Source organism: Gadus chalcogrammus, chromosome 13, assembly GCF_026213295.1.
Source record: "Gadus chalcogrammus isolate NIFS_2021 chromosome 13, NIFS_Gcha_1.0, whole genome shotgun sequence".
NCBI lineage: Eukaryota > Metazoa > Chordata > Actinopteri > Gadiformes > Gadidae > Gadus > Gadus chalcogrammus.
In genome coordinates this window covers 16,622,539-16,644,911 of record NC_079424.1, presented here as the reverse complement: position 1 = coordinate 16,644,911, position 22,373 = coordinate 16,622,539, and the positions used below count along the sequence as shown (strand labels likewise).

The window sequence follows — 22,373 nt, the reverse complement described above, 5'->3', positions numbered from 1 at the left end:
TGGACAGATGGCGCCCATCGGACTCCTTAATGTGGCGAGGGCGCCTGGGCCGAGCGCAGACCACGGGTTGTACTGTGTCCCACGGGACGGCGCCACCGTCTGGACGGGAGGGCCGAGGATGCTGCCGCGCATCCTTCTCATGACCCCCCCCCCCCCCCCCCCCCGGGGTGACCGAAGAGCACCCACCTGGCCATCGTATCCTCACCCTGCAGGCTCTTGGCGGTCACCCCCCCCCCCCCCGCCCCCGCAAAGACTTCTTAATGGACCTCGGGCCACGCCCCCGTGAAGGCTGTGTGCTTTAGGGGGGGGGGGGGGGACGTTGGATATAAACGAAATGTCAGCTTTTACGAAAGATTTCTGTAAAAAAAAAATACAACTATGAAAGCGTACACTAAACATATTATATGATGGGTGGGGAGGGGGGGTACTTCATGTCTTACGAGGACTTTTGGAGCGAGCCCGCCAAGGGCTGATTGTGTGCCACAGGCTCGTCTATCAGATGATCCAGCTCTCCCCGTTGTTAGCCCTAGACCGCATCACTCCCCCCCCCCCCCCCCCCACGTGGTCTCTAGGGTGGTCCGGGCCTCTGGGCGCCCGTGTTTTCCTTTGACGGTTAATTCTCGTTGGTGGCGACTGACTGGAGGCTCTGTGGCCACGCTGTGCCCCTCTAGGTAGCTCACTGATCGTCATGGAGATGGTTACACTAATTCACAAACGACATCCGCCTCTGTTGTGGCTTCACATGCTTTATCCAGGGACTTTATTTTTCAGGTGTGTGTGTGTGTGTGTGTGTGTGTGTGTGTGTGTGTGTGTGTGTGTGTGTGTGTGTGTGTGTGTGTGTGTGTGTGTGTGTGTGTGTGTGTGTGTGTGTGTGTGTGTGTGTGTGTGTGTGTGGTTGCCTGCGTGTGTGTGTGAGTGCGTGAATTCATTTTGAGAAAAAAACATTTTTAGCTTGATGCATTGTAGAATAAAACCTTGCACAGAATAAACTGTTTTAACTGTAGCTCAAACGCTTTTGTTTAAAAAAGGAAAAGTCAAAAAAATCCATGTTTTCTTGATCAAATTTTGCATCCATGTTGTGAGAGATGGTTTGCTACGGGGAATAAACTATGCAGGCTCTAGTGTTCTTCTTGTTGAAGTCCCGATGTTTCTCCTGGAGCATAAAGAACGAACCACTAGTCCCAACAGCATAGGTCGCTTCATGGTTGGATTGTGACGACACCTCTGTGACAACAATCCTAGACTTTGACAATCTTTGTATGCCTCTGCATGAAACTGCATATCTTTTTAACCTTGATTTAAAAGGAGTAAACAGGCCTGGCTGACTGCCTAGGACCCCTTCAGCCTTTTAAACTTGTGCACATTTTAACTGTAATGGGCAACGGCGCCTTTGCGTCTTATCGATTTATTAAGGACTCCAATCCCGGCAACAGCAAGCGATTGAGATGACCTACCTCATTCCAACCACTACAGCCGACTTATGCACACACCACCCCCATTCAGTTCATCAGCGCTGCTCCGCTGACTCCACTATGATTGTACCAAGGCGTTCTCACCGTACAAAAGCACCCCCAGTAGTGTCAACTATAGTCCGGTTAACCATTGAGCATGACCTACAGCTCTTTCTCTGAGTGCGCACGTGTTCATTATTGTTTGGAGTAGTCTCCATCTGGGTGCTTTTGGAGATTTCTAGACCGGTTCATATTTTTCTCCCTTTCAACCAAATGCCGTTCTTGTATGCTGTTCATGTCATTTTAGTGTATGGTTAAGCAGTCATTTTTCTGAGTTATAGAGTTGTGTCCCTGGCCAAAAATAACAATGGAGCCGTTGGCCGAGGCGGGGGAATGTTATGGGTACCGGCTGCTTCTAGCAGCTACACCGCTTGTCAGGGAGAGGCCGTACGTAACTACTGTTGCTTTGCCTAGGCTCAGAATACAGTTTGGTTGGATCCCTTGACATGCTACGTCAGAACTGCATCTCGAGTTGCTTTTAATGCCAAATGGCCTTTTATTTATTTCACCCGTTGAGCGTATATGGTCTCACTTGACACTCAAACCTGTGGCCTAACATGCTGCATCGTGGGTGCTTTTTGATGGCTTGAATTCTGTCAAGTAGCAATATATAGCAGCAGGGTTTTTTAGCAGTTTTGATGGTGTTTTTAAGCTGGGCCTGCATTAATGTCATATTGTATGATAAGATACTGTCCTTGTTGACATCCTGGTGTTGTATATTAAACCCAAAAGAACTGCGGTAGTTCTACTGTGGTGGTGGTGACGAGACATTTTCATGCTGTAGCATAAATTAATGGTTTTTTTGTAGCATTTGCCTTTTGCTTGAAGTAATCGGTGGAAGCTCATGGTTGACTTTCAAAAGGTGTTCACTTAGCATTTTGGAACACTGGTACGCCATCACGATAGCTCCTTCTGACACATCCGTACTTTTGATAACACACTAGCACAAAGGACAGCAGTTTTTATTTGTATTTTTATCTACCATTATCTCACCCAGCACCTGCCTACTGCTTTTCTATCCTCCACATGCTGATATTGAATATTTAATTTTCCTTTTGTTTAACAACTTGTTCGTGAAATACAAAAAAAATAAAAAATAATAATTCTTAATCTCCTTCCTGTCTTGTAATTTTAATCCTGTAAACAAAAAAAATAAGAAAGGACACTAAAAGAGATGTTTAAAAAAAAAAAAATCAAACAGTTGGGTGTGTTTAAAGGATCTGAAGTCATTTATTTGGATTCATCTTCACAGCTGTTGCCTCCGGCCGGGTCCCGGCGATATGTTTGGCGACTGCGGTCATCCTCGGCACATCACTCGGCGTGCTGCAACACATGAGGCGGAGCTGTTTATTAGCAACCACATACTGGGGCTTAGGCGCCCGCAGCCACGCCCCTGACATCACACGACAAGCCTCGCCGCGTGGAACTCGTTTTAACTCGGGGATTACATCTGGCCCGTGCTAAATTTATCGGGGTATTCTAGTCCTGGAACCCATGGGGCTAATTTTAACCCATAATTCCACCAAAGGTCATGCAGTCCTGCAGGGTGACGCAGCATCACATGCGTTCCAGGGCGGTGATGGCGTGCCGACCTTGCTCGCCGCCTGGTCCCGGGTGCGCACGCGCAGCGTGTTGACCTGCGCCTCGGCCGCGGCGGCGCGCTCCTCCGCGTCGCCCAGGTCGTGCTGGAGCTTCCTGGACTTGACGAGGTTGGCGTTGGCCTGTGCCTCCTTCATGTTGGGTGGGGGGGGGGGGGTCAGAGAGAGAAACAACAGTGAATAATATGAAGTCCGGGAGGGTAGCTGTTCCCACAGTAGAGCAACGTGTCTGTGAATTGTGAAGCGCTTTGAGGGGCCACAGGATAGAAGAGTGCTAAATCAATGCAGTCCATTCACCGTTTGGAGGGGCTTGAAAAATGGCTTTACATTGTTTCTACTGGTGACCTTGACTACTATTATTCCAACATTCCTTTCACTATTTATTCATTCACAAGACAAGAGACTAGAGTTTGATTAGGGACACTGTAAACCAACTTCAATACCCTACCTGTCTTGTATATATCTTGGGTAGTGTACAGCTCATTCATAAAAGTGATCAAGGAAATTGTTGTGTAATAGCAGTATATTATCTTGAGGTGGATTTACCGCTTCCTCAGTCTGCCTTTTATAGCTCTTCACTTTGCCCTGCAGCTTGTCTATGAGGTCCTGCAGACGAACCAGGTTCTTCTTGTCCTCCTCGGTCTGGATCCACAGCAGAGGGAAAAACATCATCACACATGGATTCTTGTCCGCAGATCATTTAAACAGTATGTTATCCTATGTTAGATTCCTGGCTGCAGTGAAGTAACTTTGTAGTTTACCTGGTAGCTGAGCTCTTTGATTCTCCTCTCAGACTTGCGGACTTCCTTCTGTAAGTCAGTGCTCTTTTTTTGCTCAGATTCCACTTCCGCCTCAACCTCCTTGACCTATAAGAATCAGGCAATACATGATCAATCAGCTTTATCAGCAGAGCAAATAGAGGTCAAAGTCATAGTGGTGAACAAAGCCCTTACCCTTTTCTCTAGCTTTTGGATCTGCTTCTTGCCCCCCTTGAGGGCGATCTGCTCCGCCTCGTCCAGACGCATCTGAAGGTCCTTGATGGTCTGCTCCAGGTTCTTCTTCATCCTCTCCAGGTGAGAGCTTGTGTCCTGCTCCTTTTTCAGTTCTTCCGCCATCATCGCCGCCTGAAAGATGAACCGGTTCAATATGTTAACATGCAAGGGGAAGATTTACTCAAGTAATAACAGTGGCAAATCATGCCACTAGCCCGAAGTTGATTTCGCTTTGCTTCGTAGGGTGCTGCTTACATCGGCGATGGCCTTCTTGGCCTTCTCCTCCGTGTTCTGGCCCTCCTGCACGGCGACGTCCACCTCCCCAGACAGCAGGGTCAGATCGCTCTCCAGCCTCTTCTTCTGGTTGATCAGCCCGGTGTTCTGGTGGAAACAAGACAGACCAGCTGTTTGTACCCCCCTCAGTCTCTACTAAACTCTTACTGTGAGCCTCTGTGACCCTGTCTCCACCCCCCCCCTCTCTCTCCACATCGTCCCGCCTGTCCCTGACGTACCTGGGCGTGCAGGAGGTTGACCCTCTCGCTGCAGTCATGGAGCTCCTGCTCGGCGAGCTTGCGGGCGCGTTCGCTCTGCTCCAGCAGGGCCCGCAGCTCCTCCACCTCGGCCAACAGCAGGCCGTTGCGTCGCTCCGTCACGGCCGTCTGCTCCTTCAGCTCCTCGTTCTGGTGGAGGGTTTCGTCCAGCTCAAGCTGAACGTCCTGGAGATCGCATCACAGACTCGTGATTAATGCTTGTGTTTCAACCGTGTATGCGTCAGGTTCAAGATATGGACTGCTGATACTTCCTCCCTTCTCAACATACCGTACACTGAGGGATCATAACAAATCATAACCTTGACGTATCTACACCCAGGTTCTGATCCATCCAGGTATCTGGTTTGGCCTCCGAATAACCTCACCTTTATCTGGACCTGCAGGTTCCTCAGCAGTTTCTGGGATTCAGCTGCATGCCTGTTGGCCTGGCTGAGCTGCAGCTCCATCTCGTTCAGGTCTCCCTCCATCTTCTTCTTCAGGCGCAGCGCCTCGTTGCGAGACCTCGTTTCAGCCTCCAGGCTGGCCTGAATGGTCTCCAGGGACCTCTGGTGGTTTCGACTGGATGGTGGGGAAACGGAGGCATAAGGTGATGGACGAATACAAAACTGATAATTGGATGGTGAAACATAAAAGGAAATGTTGCTAAATGGTGTCTAGGAGAATCTTGAATGGGTGTGTGATGAGGAACTGGTCGTGTGACCTCACCGAAGGTTGTCGAGTTCCTCGTCCTTCTCGGCCAGCTTGCGGTCGATATCGGCCTTCAGCTGGTTGAGCTCCAGCTGGATGCGCAGGGTCCTGCTCTCCTCGTGCTCCAGGGTGCCCTTCCAGAGACACAGCCTGATAAGCCTCCTCGGTGCTCAACTTAAAACTAGCAAACTACTGACCAATGTTGAACCAGAAGGGAAGAACACCGTGAGGATCTAATCAGAGGCTTACTTCAGCCTCCTCCAACGCAGCCTGGACCTCTGATTTCTCGATGTCCAGCTCCTTCTTAATCTTCTCCAACTCGTGGATGGTTTTCCCTCCTTGGCAGATTTGATCTGACAGGTCAGTTATTTCCTCTATGGGATGAGATAAAAAACAGTGGTTTGTTAACAGCTGGAAATATTTGTAGCATCGGGACATTGATTGTTATTGTTAAACAAAAGAGTTTGGGCTATTATGGAGATTGGAGATCAAGAATCAATACTTTACTTATGGGATGTTGATTGAGATCAAAATAATGTGAAGGCTATAGACTTTAAGTTCAAGTGCTATTATACAGCATGTGCTACTGATGACAGGCAGGTATTCTCAGGGTAGGCAAGAAAGTGGAGCTATCCAGGTACCCTGGAGGTTCTTGTTCTCCCGCTTCATGGTCTCCAGGTGATCCAGGGCTTCTTCGTAGGAGTTCTTGAGCTTGAAGAGGTCTGTGCTCAGACCGCGGGACTCTTTCTGGGCACCCTCCAGGTCAGCTTGGCACTCCTCATACTTTTGCTTCCACTCCGACAGCACCTGGAAGACGTGACACAAGCAAGCTTTTGTTATAAATTTAAAAGCGTTGTACGAGTAAGAGGAAATATATGTTTTATCCAAAATATGTAATCCTCGAGAGAAGGTCAGCCACCTTGTCAAAGTTACGCTGCTTTTTGTCCAGGGCAACGGCTGCAGCATTGGCTCGTTCCACATCAATGGCGAGGTCCTCGATCTCAGACTGCAGCCGGTGCTTGGTCTTCTCCAGAGAGGAGGACTTGGCGTTGGACACCTCCACCATCTCCTCAGCCTCCTGGAGGCGCACCACAAGCTTTTTCCTGACGGAGAAGCAGAACAGAACCACGTCATCGTCCACTCTCCCACACTGTTTGCCCCCATTAGGGCCAAAGGGTAGACCAACGTGGTGCAGACTCACTTGGCCTCCTCCAGTTCCTCGGTCCTCTGAATGGCGTCGGTTTCGTACTTGGTTCTCCACTGGGCCACCTCGCCGTTGCTCTTGGACAGCGCCCTCTGGAGCTCCGCCTTGGCCTCCTGCTCCTCCTCATACTGCTCCCGGAGGAGTCCGCAGTCGTGTATGGAGGACTGGAGCGCGTGGGACAGTGCGTTCTTAGCCTAAAGGGAGATCAATAAGGACAGCAGCGAACGGTTGTTAATGCAGCAAATAGAAGCAAACACATTCCCGGTGAGGGCTCCTCAGAAAGGGGTCAGAGTGGGTCTGGTTGAGGCTCACCTTGTACTCCTCCTCAAGCTGCTTCTTGAGCTCCTCTGAGTTCTGGCTGAAGGAGTTCTTGGTGCGCTGTAGCTGAGTGACCACAGACTCCTGATCCTCCAGCTTCCTGCCAAGCTCACCTAAACACAGTGAAAACACATGTGTCAAGGAGGGACGGTCTGAAACTAAATACACACTACTGCTATTTGATTAAGAGTATGCTATGGTACTGCAAGGGCAAGACACAGTATATTAGTGGAAGATTTAATTTACGCCTGAAATATGCCATGTATTGGATTTAATTCCACCTAGTGCATTATCGGTTGGTAGCCCTCTAGCCCTATAGGACCATAGCACATGATCTGATGAGTAGCTGGCATCGATATTTGATGGCAATAAAGTGAAGAAGAGCAAAGATAGAGAGGTTTTAGGGGAAATAGATGCAAATGAAAATACAAACTTTATGAGACTCAAACAGGTAGAAATCCTGAGAGGTCATTGTACAATTTTGAAAGGCCAAGGTGAAGATAATTGAATGAAACCAAGCCAAACATTTGCAATTGCATCATATGGGCACCAGATGGCAATGAGGAACATGAGTTCTGATTGAAGACAACTTACCTATTCCTCTGAAATCCTCTCTAGCTAGTATACATTGATGGTCAACAACTACGAACAAACAAGTTTTACTCACAGAGGGATATGGTATGGACTGTTGGAATAAGTGGAGCCTCAGCTTTCATATAATTTGAAATTGCTATTGTTGTGCATGTGCACAGTTATGACATATATAACTCATAAGCAAAAGCAAACTGATTGTGTTTCAGTTTGTTTATAATTTTGAGTGCATCCAAGCCAGGTTGGGTCTAGCAATTATTTCATAGAAGCATCGAGCATCAACCTGCCTTAACATAGACACAGCTGCTGTGCAGCTACTGCACCGTCCCTTACCACTCTCTGCTTGAGCTCTGGCCCTCTGGCTGGTGGAGTTGTTGAGCTGTCTCTGCAGCTCGTCTGCTTTGGCCTTGGCTTCATTCATCTGGTCCTCAAACTGACGGCATGTCTTCTCTGAGGTGATCTGGGGAGGGGAGTGAGCAAGTGAGTATGGACTGAAAAATATAATGGGGGTATATCCCTTGCTCTAATGGGTGTGTTGTGATATGATTATCCCTTCTATTATCCCTCATACCATCAGCAATCTTTTGCTGCTTGTGTGAACAAACGACAGAATAACTTTTATATATACTTTTATAACTGCAAGGGTAATATTTTCTATTCATGCCTCCCTCCCTCTCTCTCTCTCTCTCTCTCTCTCTCTCTCTCTCTCTCTCTCTCTCTCTCTCTCTCTCTCTCTCTCTCTCTCTCTCTCTCTCTCTCTCTCTCTCTCTCTCTCTCTCTCTCTTTTCTCTCTTTTTCTTTCTCTCTCTCTCTCTCTCTCTCTCTCTCTCTCTCTCTCTACCTTGCCCATGGACAGGTGCTCCACGGTGGCGTGGAGGTCGTCTGCCTCCATCTTGGCCTCGGCCCTCTCCTTCTCCAGCCTCTGCCTGACGCGCTGCAGGCTGTCCACCTGCTCCGCCAGCTCCGCCGTGCCATCCGCGTGCTTCTTGCGCAGCGCGGCCGCCGTGGCCTCGTGGTGCAGCAGCGCCTCCTCCAGGTCCCGCCGCAGCCTCTGGAAGTCGGCCTCGCGCCTCTTGTTCACCTCCACCTGCGCCGAGGTGGCGCCGCCCGCCTCCTCCAGGCGCTCGCTGAGCTCCTCCAGCTCCCGCGCCAGGTCCGCGCGCAGCTTCTCCACCTTGGCCCGGCACGCCCGCTCCTCCTCCAGCTCCTCCTCCAGCACCTCCCCCCGAGCCTGCGGGCGGGGACGGAGGTGGAGAACGTAGATGAGAGGCACTGATGGGGGTGTTGAGGGGTGGGGATGGAGATAAGGGCTGGGACTGAACGTCGGTCAGAAGTGTAACTGCAATACGGTAATGAGTGAGTGAGTGGATGCACTTGATCTGTTTAAGGGTTCACAGGGCAAACTGAAGTCAATCTCTGTCATACCTGTTGCTCTTTGATCTTCTTTTGGAGCTGGATGATCGAGGCCAGCTCATCCTCAAGCTTTGTGCTCATCCCATTCATTTCAAAGTCGTTTCTAATGCACACAGAAAGAAGAGGGGAGTACCCTTCGGTGAAGCAGCAGTGTATTTTAGAAGTGCTTTCCAAAGCCACCCTTCTGTCTCCTGTGATCTTCTTCTTCATGCAGAGTACTCTTACTTCTTCAGCCGCTCTTGGAGCTGCTGCCTGTCGTTCTCCAGGTCCATGACGGACTCCAGGGACAGCTTCAGGTCTCCCTCCAGCTTGCGTTTAAAGCGCTCCAGTTCCATGCGAGACTTCTTCTCCTGTTCCAGGGAGCCCTCCAGCTGTATTGTCGAGACATCCAACCGATGCATCAGATATGAGGGTAACAAAGTTACCAATGAAAGAAACCTCACTGTCATCAAAACGTATTACAGCATCAGCATTCTGCGCGATGGATGCCATGGAAAAGTGTATTACTTATTTATCAACTTGTATTTTATATCTTCTCCTTCCACTTTTGAATCGTCGAAAGACGGCTCATATTATCATTTGAATCTGGGCTTGAAAATATATCTCACAATGTGATTGTATCTGATTGATCTATTGCTGTGCAATGGAAACCCGTTGGAGGTGACCGGAGTGTGGACTTGAGGTCAGTCGACTCACGTCTTCCACCAGCTGCTCCAGCTTGGCCTTGGTCTTGGTCAGGGAGTTGACCTTGTCCTCCTCGGCCTGCAGGTCATCCAGGGTCTGCTGCTGGGCCTCCTGCAGGGCCTTCTTCTCCCTGGTCAGCCTCACAATGGTCTCGTCCAGGACAGCCATCTCCTCCGTGAGGTTCTTCACCTGGGGAACACGCAGTGAGAGGGTTAGGAGACCGCGGAAGCTAGTTCAGTGATCACTATCACTGTTCAGTCCTGTGTACTGTTTTGTCATTCAGCAGACTCCTTGATCCGATGTGACTTTAGTCCAGGTTATTAAGGAGCAGGTAGGCGCTAGGTTATCTCGCTCAAGGGATGCCTACAAAGGGTGATAGCGCAGACATCGGGGTACAAACCCAGAACCTTTGGGACCTGCTGTGACCCTCCTGCCTGTGACCAATGAAGCCCCTCACCTTGTTCTCCGTGGCGTGCTTCTCCCGCTCCACCTTAGCCAGGGTGAGCTCCAGGTCATCCAGGTCCTTCTTCAGCTCGGCGCCCTCGTCCTCCAGCTGCCTCTTCTTGGCCAGCACGCTGGCGCCCGACTCCTCCTCCTCCTCCAGCCGCTCCAGCAGCCCCTCCAGCCGCGCCTCCAGCTGGGTCTTGGTCTTGATCAGCAGGTCGCAGCGGTCCTCCGCGTCCGCCAGGTTGTCCTGCTCCTGGACCAATCAGAGGAGGGGGGGAAACTCATGAGAACTGCTTTTGATTGGTGGCTTGATGTTGCGGATTGACTGGGTTAAAGATGTTACAATAATAAATGAACTTTATTAATCCCTGATGTTAAATAGTCAAAGCTGAAAGAACTGGACGGTGATAAATACACAAATATGGGATGGAAAAACATTAAACAGCATTTGATAGGGTACAATACATCCATGAAATCAATACGAGTAGTATAAATGTTGGATGTTTAGTGCAAGTAAGAGTTGTTGAGGGTTTTGCTTTGCGAGGCAGCAGGGGCCAAAAGAAGGCTTGCAAGCCGACCCCATGTCATCAATCTATTGGATTGTTACTCTAAGGGGCCACCTTGGGGCTCCGGAGGTGAAGAGGTGTCTAAATGCCTGAGAGAGCTCCTCTTACCGCCTGCAGCTGCAGAGACAGGTCGTTCTTGTCCTGGGTCAGGCTGACCTGCCTCTCCTCCACGTCTCGCCGCTTGACCTCTGATTGGTCCAGGGCCTCTCTGAGCCGGCTCATCTCCTCCTTCAGGGCGGCCAGCTCCTTCTCGCTGGCGGCACTCCTCAGCAGGGGCTTGATCTTGAAGAAGAGCTTCATCCAGGGCCAGTTCTTCACCGCGTTGAACGATCGGATGTTCCACTGGATTATCCCCAGGGCATCCCTGGAGGAAGAGGAGGAGGAGGAGGAGGATGGATCATCAGAGCAGAGAAAGCCTTTACCATCGGCGCTGACTTTATTTCGAATGCATGTCTTTACAACGGGGTTTATATACTGGAGATTTACTTTATGTTGTACGCATTCGATTTGATCCTGATTTCTTACCACTGTGAGTGCTTACAGTGCTTTACAAAAAACGCCCTCACCTAAGATTCACTTAACCATTGAGGCTGATGTGCAATAGGGTATTGCTAAAACAACAAAAAGTATCGAGGAGCTTAACAACCTGACCTTATTTTCTTTTGACATGTGTTTCTTTGGACATCAGCCTGATCTTGTCCCTATATCCATGCCACCAAATATGCCTCTTTGGAGATCTTATATGACACACCCGGTGCTGCCAGGCTCATAGTTCATCATTGGGTCTCATCGTCGGGCTACTAGTGGGACTTATTGGTGTATGGAAACCACAGTGGATCATCCACGCCAGCGCTACCAGTGTGTGTGCATGTACAAGTACACGAAGGGGACGGAGCAACCCGCATGGCGTAGAGGCAGTCCGGGGGATTCTAAATCTGGGTTGGGACACGGGGTGGGGGGTGTGTTGGGTGTGGGGGGGGGGGGGTCAGGTCAGAATCGCATGGCGTTTCTGACATGACCAGGGGTCGACGGGGCCTCTCCAAAGGTGAGCGCCTCAGTGTTTATTTGGGACCCGAGCGCCACCTGTCAGGCCGCCCCGGGGTCTAATCCTTTGTTGCGCGCCATACATCCCACCAATGCGCTCCCTCGGAGGCGCAGGCGCCAGGACAAAGGGGCCAGGGCGGCCGCCGCCGCATATTTTTAGGCCGCCGGCAGCTGCCGCCTCCTGACACATGTCGGCACCTGGCTCTGAGGACACCGCCGGCATTGTTTTTGCCCGGTGGGCGAGCGATGGGAGAGAGGTGAGGGTGAGGGTGAGGAGGGGGGGGACAAGGCACCGCCGGCCTTATGACCAAAGGGGCCACACGCAGGCCACGGCGGAACCATAAAAGGCAGAGCGCACGCCACACACACTCCTACAACACGGCCCATCGCATGCCGCGCATTCCGCTGCCGGGGGAGCGGGGGCGGGAAGGTGTGTGTTGTGTGACGGGCGGCCGATCGTGTTGCTATTGAACCTGTCGCGAGACAGCCACCAGCGGGGGGGGGGGGGGGGAGGGGGGGGGGGGGGGGGCAGTTCATTTGCATTGCTGGCGTGTTTCTGCTCCTTACCCCCCCCCCCCGAGCCGTATGGGATCTATGGCGATCCCATGCGGCAGGGGATTACCGAGCAGGCCACCCCCCCCCCCCCCGCCGTCGGGTTTACAACCGGGGCGCTTCGGTGTCGTACAATGTATCTGCTGCGGCGCTTTGATCCGCAGCGCGTGTGTGTGAGTCCCACAGGGGGGCGACCGCAGCGGGGAACAGAACACCGGAGGCTCAGTGTTCAAAGCCCTGATCCACCATTTTAGACGCCCGTCTTAATAAGAGTGTGTTCCCTCACCTCTTCTCCATCATCCTCAGCAGCTCCGTCATCATGACCCTGCGGCGGCTGGCGGCCTGCAGCAGGGTGAGGACCTTGGCCAGACGCTCGTCCCTCAGCTCCTCCAGGACGCCCAGCAGCCCGGCCTTGAAGAACACCTGGAGGGGGACACGGGAGGGACGCCCCAGATCAGTGAACGGACAGGGTTTCAGACCATGATACGGTTGTGGGTTCACATGATCCATTGTCCGCGGTTAAACTCTAAAGCACAGGTCTTCAGCAGGATGGGGACTCTTGACCTGATCCTTTACCTGAATTTAATATATTATTTATTGATTTAATAGAATTCACTGTAAGGTGATTAGGATAAAGGCCTCTGCTGGATGGAATAAGCAGTATAGCAATCAGATAAAGCTTTGAATGACTTTTTTGACATGGGTCCTCTCGGCACATGATTATATCCAGACAGTGTTCAAAGTGACTGAATGAGCCTATCTATTTATTGGTTAACATTTTCAACGGCGGGTGACCCCTTACTCAGCGAGAAAGAGAGGCTTGACATTGTTGTTTTGGACTGTAAAATAATATCAAAAGCTACAAATACACTTTGGACTCCCTTCAAGACTCATTGGAACACACCCTGTTCCCTCTAATTATACCACGTTATACTAAGTGAAGTACGCATGTGAAAATGTTGCCTTTAGCCATCACATGGCTCAGAGGTCACTTTTATTTACAGCTCGGGTATTGCAGGTATGCAGGAATCTGTTTATATTTAGGCTCAAAAATCGACCAACTTAACCTTTAACCAATGTGGCGATGAAGTAAGCCCGAGGGTCAAGGTCATGTGGGAGAGTTAAAAATGAAGTTTGGCGTTTAAAACAAGGTCTTCCTCATTCACCAGTCAATAGGCCTCTTTAATTAGCCCGGATCAACTTCAAACCGTTATCGAGCAGGTACCTGCCGTAATACCACCCAGTGGAGCTGAATAACGATGCCACCCACTGTATCAAACGAACGTCGAGGCTACATACCTTGGTGTGGCCAAATCTATACTGGTTGTGGTCCACATCCAGGCTGGCCAGGAGCTTCTCAGAGGCTTTCCTGCTGTCCACAAACGTGTCATCTGGGATGGCGTGTGGGTTCAGGATGCGGTATCTGTTACGGAGAGAACGTCCTTTACATGACGCGACTGAAGGCGTCACTGCGTTCACACAGCATGAGGAGGTGCTGGTCGGTTCAGACCAGAGGACGTGGGGGAGCTGGGGGGCCCGTCTCACCGTTGTTTGAAGTCAGCGTAGATGATGCGGTTGGGGAAGCCCTTCCTGCAGATCCTGATGCCCTCCAGGACGCCGTTGCAGCGCAACTGGTGCAGGACCAGGAAGGAGTCCATGATCCCTGCAGGAACAGGGTCTCTCACATCAGCCCTACGCCAGCTAGGTTTACTGTGAACACAGTTCTTTGGCTTTCTGTTCTAATTGGTTCATTGGTTGGCGGGTGTATTCGAATAGGTCCTGGTGGTTCTGACTGGTTACTGCCGATAACTTTGTCAACTAGTTCAAAAGGTGCAGTACCGCAACCCCCATAGCCTGCTGTGAACTGAAACCTGCAGTAGTGATGGGAGTCGTACCTGGAGTCTTGGACTCGTTGGGGATTATGCAACGCACAAAGTGGGGCTGGGTGCTGCGGAGGTTGGTCATCAGCTTGTTCAGGTTCTCCTGTGGACCGACAACGCAACGACACCAATGAGAAATGAACAGATCATTCATCCACCCGTCACCTGACTATGACTCACCAACATTGTAACACACCGACATAACCTTGTCCTATCACTCTCTCTTAACATGAGATGTGATGCAGTTTTCCAGACACTGTCTTTACCTCACACGGTTGCCATGGTGTAGATGGAGAGGGGAGCCAGCACAGACTTAAAGTGATGTTCATGTGATCAATGCCCTAAACATCACTGCAAGTCTTAACTGCCTCCCTCCGAGATTGTTGGTAGGGACCGTAGGAATTACCATCCTCCTTACAGTATAATACATCCATCCATATTCATAGATCTACTTTTCCCATACTATGTTAGATACTTGATGATCGGTGTACTTAGTCATAGGTATACAGTAGTGGTAATTAAAGTAGGATTCAATATATTAGCATGTATTACCTTGTGAAGCTGGGAGACCGTCTGGAAAGACGCCCCCTTCTTCCTCTTCTCTTTCACTCCTGGCTTGGGATCCACTGCAACTGAACATCCAACAGATGAAGTGAGGTGCATGGACTAAAACAATCATCTTACTATTTTTGTGATGCAAGGCCCAGAGTGTGCGTTGCCCCTTTCCCTGTACCTGAGTCTGAGCCGATGAAGGTCTCATACAGACTGGCCAGCAGCTTGTTGGAGGACTTCTGGAAGCAGAGGACCACGGTCTCATTCAGAGGGTCCTTGTTTTTCTCCAGCCAGCCCATGATGTTGTAGGGTACCTGCGTAGCCACACGTGGAGCTCCGTTAGTCTCACCATGACAACCGTCTTGGTTGTTATGAATGAAGTGGACGTGTGTGCGGGGCCACACTCACCTGCCCGGCATAGTGCATCAGCTCAAAGTGGGACTCGTATTTGCGCTTCTTGTCCAGCCGAGGCTTCTGGAAGTTGGGCGACTTGCCGATGTGATTGTCGTACATCTTGGCCTTGAAGCTGCTTTCGGTGGCCTTGGGGAACATGCACTCCTCTTCCATGATGGACATGATGCCCAGTGGCTGAACACAACAAATAAACCCAAAAAATTGTAATATTTGAAAGAGTGACTGGTGACCGCAGACGAGCCAAGCGGCCAGGTAGTAAAGCCTGTCGACTGAGAGTAACGATGCATTTTAGTACTTTTTCGATTAGGTCGATGCAAGCCTGCAGGTCGAGGCCAAAGTCGATGAAGGTCCATTCGATGCCTTCTCGCTTGTACTCCTCCTGCTCCAGGACGAACATGTGGTGGTTGAAAAACTGTTGCAGTTTCTCATTGGTGAAGTTGATGCACAGCTGCTCAAAGCTGTTCAGCTGTGACAGGGGAAAGAAATAGGATTTCAGGACTGAAAACAAGGACACCAACGAGGCCTGTTGTCTCGTCAGAATACTAAAATTCACCAAACAAAAGAGGAAAAACGGGGCGCCAACAGAAGACTTGTGGATACGAAAAACTGAATGCTGAAGATGTGTTTTTGTGCCAGAACTACCCTCCATTTTCTCCTATGCGGTACATTATTAAGAAATCAAGTCAATTGTAAAGACACATTTAAGTATAAAAAGCGACTTACATCGAAGATCTCGAAGCCAGCGATGTCCAGCACTCCGATGAAGTACTGGCGTGGCAGAGAGGTGTAGAGGGTTCGGTTGATGCGGCCCACCAGCCATTTGAACATTCGGTCGTACGTGGCTTTGGCCAGAGCGCCAACGGAGTAGTTCACCTACAACACCCCCACACACCCCCACACACCCCCCCACACACACACACACACACACACACACACACACACACACACACACACACGTGTGTGCACACGAAGGACATGGCCGTTATTCACATGGATGGCCTCTGTTGCCTGGTAACCGCATACAAGAGTGTTTATGGGAGAGGTGAGTGAGGTAACGCTGTTGGGGTTTTAAGGAGCGAGGCCATTGTCACGGGGCGATTATCGCGGGGTGGAGAGACGGAAGCTCTGCAAATGCCCACTGATTCCTTTGTCTGCATCAAATTGAAATCCCTCATCTGCACGGCGAATGTGTCAATGGGAATAGTTCATGGGTTTTCTGCATTGTTTGTATTGAGGCCTTTTATCTTTGCTTTACTTCATGTTTAATTTGTTTTCCATGTTAAAACAGAATGGACAACGGAATTATTCAGACAATGTCATCACTTCAGACAGCCCGTATGATATATAATGAGTGTCTCATTGTTCTGGATAACACTGACACACAAGCCCTCTAAATATTTTGAAACTAAATATTTGAATCTATGCAATGGTTATAACACAAATACATGAACAGTTTAAATTCTAATTTAATTTAGTAATCATAAGGTGTGAGGGTATCCTTCTGTGTCTCCATAAAGAGAATCCATTGTCTTTGGGATAATAAGTACAACACTACAGAGGGTAAGACGGGTGAGAGAGCTGTAAGTATATTCAGCTCTGTTCTGTCGCCCCACCTGTTCAACGTTCTGCCCCTTCACCACGTACTCGTGGCCCACCTTCACCCTGGGGTGCAGCAGCCCCTTGAGGAGATCCGCTGAGCTGACGCCCATCAGGTAGGAGGCCTTGTCGGCAACTGGGGGAAACAAAACGAGTAGGTCAGCTCACTTTAACTTCCAAGGGTTACTGACAATCTCAATACTATCTTTGAATTGTCATTATGCCAAGCGGCTTTCTGTGATTACGGCCCAAGTTATTATGGAGCAGAGAGAAGGTTAGGGGCTCTTGCTCTGGTATCCTTACAGCTAGGTAGTGGACGTTAATGGATCGAACCCAGTTCCTTTCAGCCGAGAGTCACATACCCTGTCCACTAAGCTATCCTATCCACGGCCAACGGTGCTTACTCTCAGTGCCGTCCGCTTCGGCCTGCTCCTCACGCTGCTTCTGTTTGAACTTCATGTTGCCAAAGTGCATGATGGCGCCCACTATCTTGTAGCAGCCGTACTTCTCCTCGGGCAGGAAGCCCAGGATGTCCATGGCGTGCTGCAGGGGAGAGAGTGACAGGAAGGGAGGCCGGAACCTGAGATCAGCGCTCTGCTGCTGAAACACCCGCCTCACCTTTGGTTATCTCCTCTTTCTTTTAACAATAAAGCGAGGGAAGAAGGTAGAGCCTTACGTCGGTGCCCATCAGCTCCTGCCCATCGTCCATGCTCTCTACGGTGGTCACTCCCTGGGAGCAGAAGTGGTAGTCGTAGGGGTTGGTCGAGACCAGCAGCATGTCTGTGTGCAGGACCGCCACAACGGTTCTAGTTTTAGTTTCCAAGGCGACTGCATGTCGTGGTGTCCGTGGCGGTTGGAATCAGGCCAACTCACCGAGAAGTTCGGGTTTCCTCTGAGACATGATCTGGTAGTAGATGTGGAAGCTGCGCTCGCCCGGCTGCTGGAATATCACTCTGGATTTTTCCAGAAGATCTGTGGTGTGATAGACAAGAGGATTGTGTGCGTCAGGATGCGTGGAGAAGAGCACGACAAACCGTGTGAAAACTTTGTTATTCACACGTTATTACAAAGTATTAACGTGTGATGAAGAAAAAACGAATGTATTTTCTTCAAGTATAATTACAATTTCAAACACAAATTATATTAACTCACATATGTCGATGTCAGAGGAGGCCAGTTTGCCAGTTTGTCCGAAGTGGATCCTGATAAACTTGCCCTGTGTGAAGCAATGCAGATTACAGATTAATTGTAATGATCAGATCATATGTGTAAAGCTATATTATGTTATATACATGCATAAAAGTAGGACACTTTATTTTAAGAAGGGTGTTATTTGCTCTGCTATTATTATGCTTCAGCTGCATTTTGGAAAGTTTTCAGGGCAATTTTACAAATGTTGGGAAAACCTTAGTTTGCCTCACTGACCAAAAGCCCCATTATTCAGATTTAAAGGAAGATTATACAAATGTGTACTTATATGTATAAATATCCAGAAGGTGTACTCACAAAGCGGGACGAGTTGTCGTTGCGCAATGTCTTGGCGTTGCCGAAGGCCTCCATGGCTGGGTTGGCCTCAATGATCTGGTCCTCCAGTGTGCCCTGGGTTCAAACAAACACACACATGTTATTACACGTGGCAGGAATCCCCTCTAATACATGGTTCATGTCGTAGGCTAAAGTGTTGACGTTAAAGGTTTATTCACACTGAATATTCAACTCACCCCTGCTTTGGTGGCGTTGCTCAGCTAAGAGGAAAAATACAGTAAAACAATTATTTTCTGTTTGAATTGCATTGTGCATATAATATATAATATATTATAATTGTGAAAATTCCAATAAAAATACATTTAAATTAGCTTAGCACCAACAGCGCTATAACTTAGCTTACCACCTAATTTAATACCATGAACGGATCCTTTTTGGTATAAAAATTAAAAAAAAATACCAAAAGTACATACATTTCATTATATATGAAAGGTAAAAAGGGACAGGAAAAATCAGGCAGAAAAATAGAGGGGAACAAAGAAAAAATCAAAACTCAAAAATGTGAAGATGGAAAATTCTGGGAGGTCATTGTTAAGGAGGGTCGAGAACAGCAGAGCGATGAAGGAGAAGATGAAGGGAGGGTGAATAGATCAACCGTTGGGATGGAGGAGCTCCGTGAGGACTATGCGGGGGTAATGAGCGGCGACCATCCGCCATTTTGTCATTCCATGATGAAAAGGTACGGGCAAAGATTCAAAGGGAATTCACGCAGGGGGTTCCTGGGACCAGAGAGAGGGAGAACACCATTTAAAAAACGTTGGCAAAAAGCAGCCAGAGGAAGGGGTTGGGGCGGGGTGGGTAACACAGGAAGTGCCTCCAGGGCCTTACTCCTTTCTTAGCCGGCCCATCGCCCAGCGCGGCCACATTGGCAAAATACTGAATGACACGTTTCGTGTTGACAGTTTTGCCAGCACCAGATTCTCCGCTATAGTTCAGTGTAAAAAAATAACATTAAAAGCGTGGATACGTTATAACGTTGCCAAGTGTAAAACCGGAGCTTTACACTGTCTCTCGTTACAAGACAAAAAGGAGGAAGAAGTAAAAGAAAAAATGAGTAGACACCGGATTCATGTTTTAAAAAAAAAAACTGACATCAGAATGTGTCGAGTCGTTACTGCGTTGTGAACTTACGTGATGAGCATGGATTGATTCTCCCGATCTGAAAAAAGAATTAAACACATGGTTTTATTTGTGTGTATGTGATCGTCTGTGTGTGTGTGTGTGTGTTTGTGTGTCGTGCGTGTGTGTATGTGTGTTAGGGTTTTTACTCTGTATCTGTGTCCAGATTTTTGTTGTATTTGGAGTTACTGAATATTGGTCATGCGATATAGAATAAATAAGGGTTTTCCCCTCTTTTGGTAAAATCAGCCTGGGAAAAAATCCAAAAGGCCCCCGAAAACTTTTTCAAGGGGTGCAAAAATTCAAATGTTAAAAAGCATTTCAACCCTAATGTGTGCGTGTAATTGTGTGCACTCACTGCGCAGCATGTCGTTGTAGGCGTTATCGGCGATGGAGTAGATGTGGGGCGGGACCTCAGAGCGGCGTTTGCCCTTGTAGGCGGCCACCACCGGCGGCGTGTAGACCGGCAGCCATTTGTAGGGGTTCACCGTCACGCAGAAGAGCCCCGAGTAGGTCTGGAGGAACACAAGTCACACTTTGAAACACTGCGCAGTGAGCTTAAGACACTGTGCAACTGTTTCATTAAAAAATTAGCAAAGAGTTGCCCAAGTAAAAAAAAAAAACTCAAAATAAAGATATACTGAGATATACTATTAGACTATTGCTAGTAAGACTATGTTGCAAGTGTTCATGTTTTTTACTTATAATATCTCATATAGGCTATATTCTCACATAATATCACCTATATTTGACCTCATATTCTCTATTTCTATTATTTTGAGAAGAGCAATTATGACCAAATTGAATATCTAAGGATTAATTCAGCATTGTGAATTTGAATGAATGTGGACATTAATCCATGTTGGGCGGAGCAGGAGTCTGAGGTACTGACGTAGATCATCCAGGAGGCGTAGCGGCGGCGCAGGTTGAAGAGGACCGAAGCCTCGTTGAGGTGGGTCAGCATGGCCATGTCCTCCATCATGTCGTACTTAGGAGGGTTCATCTGCTGGATGTCCCCGTCTCTCACTGACAGGGTCTGGAGGAGCGGGTTTAACGTAGTTTCAGATACTGTGCTTTTTTCATATCGTATCCAATCAAATAAAGAAAATAAGCCTATATGTGTGTCATTGAGTTTTAAATGATATGATCATTCGTTTAAATTTTTTTGAATTCAACAAATAATTATGAACACCTTAAATTAAATTAAATAAATAACGAGGAAAAAATAATCAATTTGAGAGGTAGAAAGTTCTTCTTACCCTGCCGTCTTTGGTCTCGACGATGAGCTTGTCGCCGTCCAGTCCTTTGATCTCCGCCTCGACGTAGGCCTCCTTCTCATCCGGGATCCACGCGCGCTTCTTACCTAACGGCGCATTGGACGGGTTAGTACATTATGACACTTCAGGCTATATCCCCCACAAACGATTGGTTGGGAGATGATCTATTCTGTGAACAATTGTTAGAATCAGATTAAAGTGATTCATTGCAATACAACAAATAGTCTATTAAATTATCCACAAACCACATACACAAACATGCAAACACACACCGTAAAGGTCACAGAGCAGTTTGAATATTCAATGATTACCGTCAAAAGCTATGCCCTGCGCAGCCATCAACTCCAAATCCGTTTTACGCAAAAACGGTCCAGCCTCCCCAAACATGTTGGTGTCAAAGCGAGACATGGTGGTCTCCAATGGGACAGTTAGCTTCAGGAACTCCTTTGCTAAGAGAATAGACATTTGAGTTAGATCACATTTTGCGTAATGTGTTAATGTCTTCTTCTGCTTCTCCAGTAAAAGGAAAATTTAGTTCAGCAGCAGGCATGATTGAAATAAAGCCTAGAGGGGCTCACTAAATAGTCTACAGTACTTTTGAGATTTAAATCCACTGTTTCCAGGGAGAAATAGATTGCATTAAATGGCACCAGTGGGCAGAGTTCGACTGCAAATAAAAAATGGACCTCGTAAAAACAGCTGACATGTCACCCAACACGCGCGCAATGCGTACAGCGCGACCTAAAACACAAATCCAAAGTTGAGAACTGACCTCGGGGCGCCCACAACGAAATAAACAACTAAGTGAGGCGTGCTCCCTATTTATTGTGTTCGTCAAGGTCAAGATCAGTGGAAAAGTGTCTCTCATTAGCATATGCCACCTCCTCCAACGCCTATTGGTGGTGACCGCGTGTCTCAATTGACACAAAAGGAAAGCTACGTTTTTATCATTGCGCTAAACCCATGCCGGCTATTTTTACAGCCCTGTTATTTATGCACTACACACACCGCGAGGGAGGGCTCCACACAAGCATCCATGAATGAGCGTTTTTTAAATTCTGTCTTTTGTTGAGCACTTATCAGTGAACATGAGTAATTTGTCTATTTTATTGATTGAAAACATTGAAAATGCAGGACTTAAATACCAGTATTGTTTCATAATATAGACAATAATAATTAATAGCAAACTCACTAATAAGTTTAAACTGAAGTACATAGTGACGTGTAATGGATGGTATTTATAAGAGCCCTATCTATTTCGAAGTACCGACTGTGACTTTGACTGGCAGGGATCTGATGAGTAAGTGTTTGGTGTCTTGTCTTCTTGATGTGTCAACAGGGAACTTTGCTATTGTGTGTGGCCACAGAGGATGCAACTCAAGAAGCGATTATTTCAGGGGCCGTGCATGTATTAAACATGCTCCTATAAATAAATCCCATAATATTTATAGAGACAAACGTCTCGCTATAGAAAATGGCCGACTGCACTCCGTCCACAAGATAGGGTACGGCCACGCAGCTCATTCTGGGTTCTTCGTCAATCCATCGATTTAAGATATCCCATAGAATAAGGGTTGTGTTTTTCAAACAACACGGTGCCTTGTCGAAGCTTGAACCTTACTAGTTTCATAAAGCCTAACGACGGCCACAATTGGAACCATGGACGAAGCACGTTGCCCCCCCCCCGCTGTAACGGGCAGCGTGCCTCATCGGTGAGGGGCCTTGTTGCTTTGGATCGAGGGGGACTATCGATTATAATGCACAGAATGTGAGGACTGAGCCTCTCACGTTGTGGCCCCACCAGAGCTGACCTTCAGTACAAGGGGAGAAGT

General features: G+C 48.5%; 1 protein-coding gene across 2 annotated transcripts; it reads right to left on the bottom strand.

The window, feature by feature from the left end:
- Positions 1–1,475: 1,475 nt before the first annotated feature.
- myh7ba (myosin, heavy chain 7B, cardiac muscle, beta a) lies at positions 1,476–21,348 on the bottom strand. 2 transcript variants are annotated; one of them, XM_056605142.1, is made up of 43 exons: positions 20,853–21,348; positions 20,524–20,627; positions 20,157–20,300; positions 19,623–19,779; positions 19,277–19,304; positions 18,974–19,070; positions 18,322–18,345; positions 18,107–18,199; positions 17,753–17,816; positions 17,474–17,572; positions 17,277–17,380; positions 17,005–17,143; positions 16,618–16,736; positions 15,728–15,877; positions 15,300–15,470; positions 14,999–15,178; positions 14,772–14,904; positions 14,591–14,670; positions 14,054–14,141; positions 13,704–13,821; positions 13,458–13,581; positions 12,445–12,581; positions 10,671–10,926; positions 10,007–10,249; positions 9,562–9,738; positions 9,091–9,236; positions 8,878–8,968; positions 8,294–8,683; positions 7,786–7,912; positions 6,856–6,974; positions 6,541–6,737; positions 6,259–6,442; positions 5,981–6,146; positions 5,589–5,713; positions 5,358–5,473; positions 5,018–5,210; positions 4,614–4,817; positions 4,357–4,482; positions 4,063–4,233; positions 3,871–3,975; positions 3,656–3,751; positions 3,104–3,241; positions 1,479–2,834 (listed from the first exon to the last, which is right to left on the bottom strand). In XM_056605142.1, the coding sequence occupies exons 1-43, from the start codon at positions 21,004–21,006 to the stop codon at positions 2,823–2,825; spliced, it is 5,889 nt and encodes a 1,962-aa protein (XP_056461117.1). In that variant the 5' UTR covers positions 21,007–21,348; the 3' UTR covers positions 1,479–2,822. The 2 variants fall into 2 exon arrangements, with proteins under 2 accessions (XP_056461118.1, XP_056461117.1); XM_056605143.1 differs by lacking the exons at positions 18,974–19,070; positions 19,623–19,779; positions 20,157–20,300; positions 20,524–20,627; positions 20,853–21,348 and having other exon boundaries at positions 1,476–2,834; positions 19,277–19,298.
- Between the last annotated feature and the right edge of the window lie 1,025 nt (positions 21,349–22,373).

Coding starts and splice junctions, on each gene's coding strand:
- myh7ba (XM_056605142.1), bottom strand. CDS start 21,006: ATGTCTATTCTCTTAGCAAAGGAGTTCCTGAAGCTAACTGTCCCATTG. Junction 17,817..18,106: donor ACGACAACTCGTCCCGCTTT/GTGAGTACACCT, acceptor TGCTTCACACAG/GGCAAGTTTATCAGGATCCA. Junction 9,237..9,561: donor TGGAGCAGCTGGTGGAAGAC/GTGAGTCGACTG, acceptor TCGACAATACAG/CTGGAGGGCTCCCTGGAACA.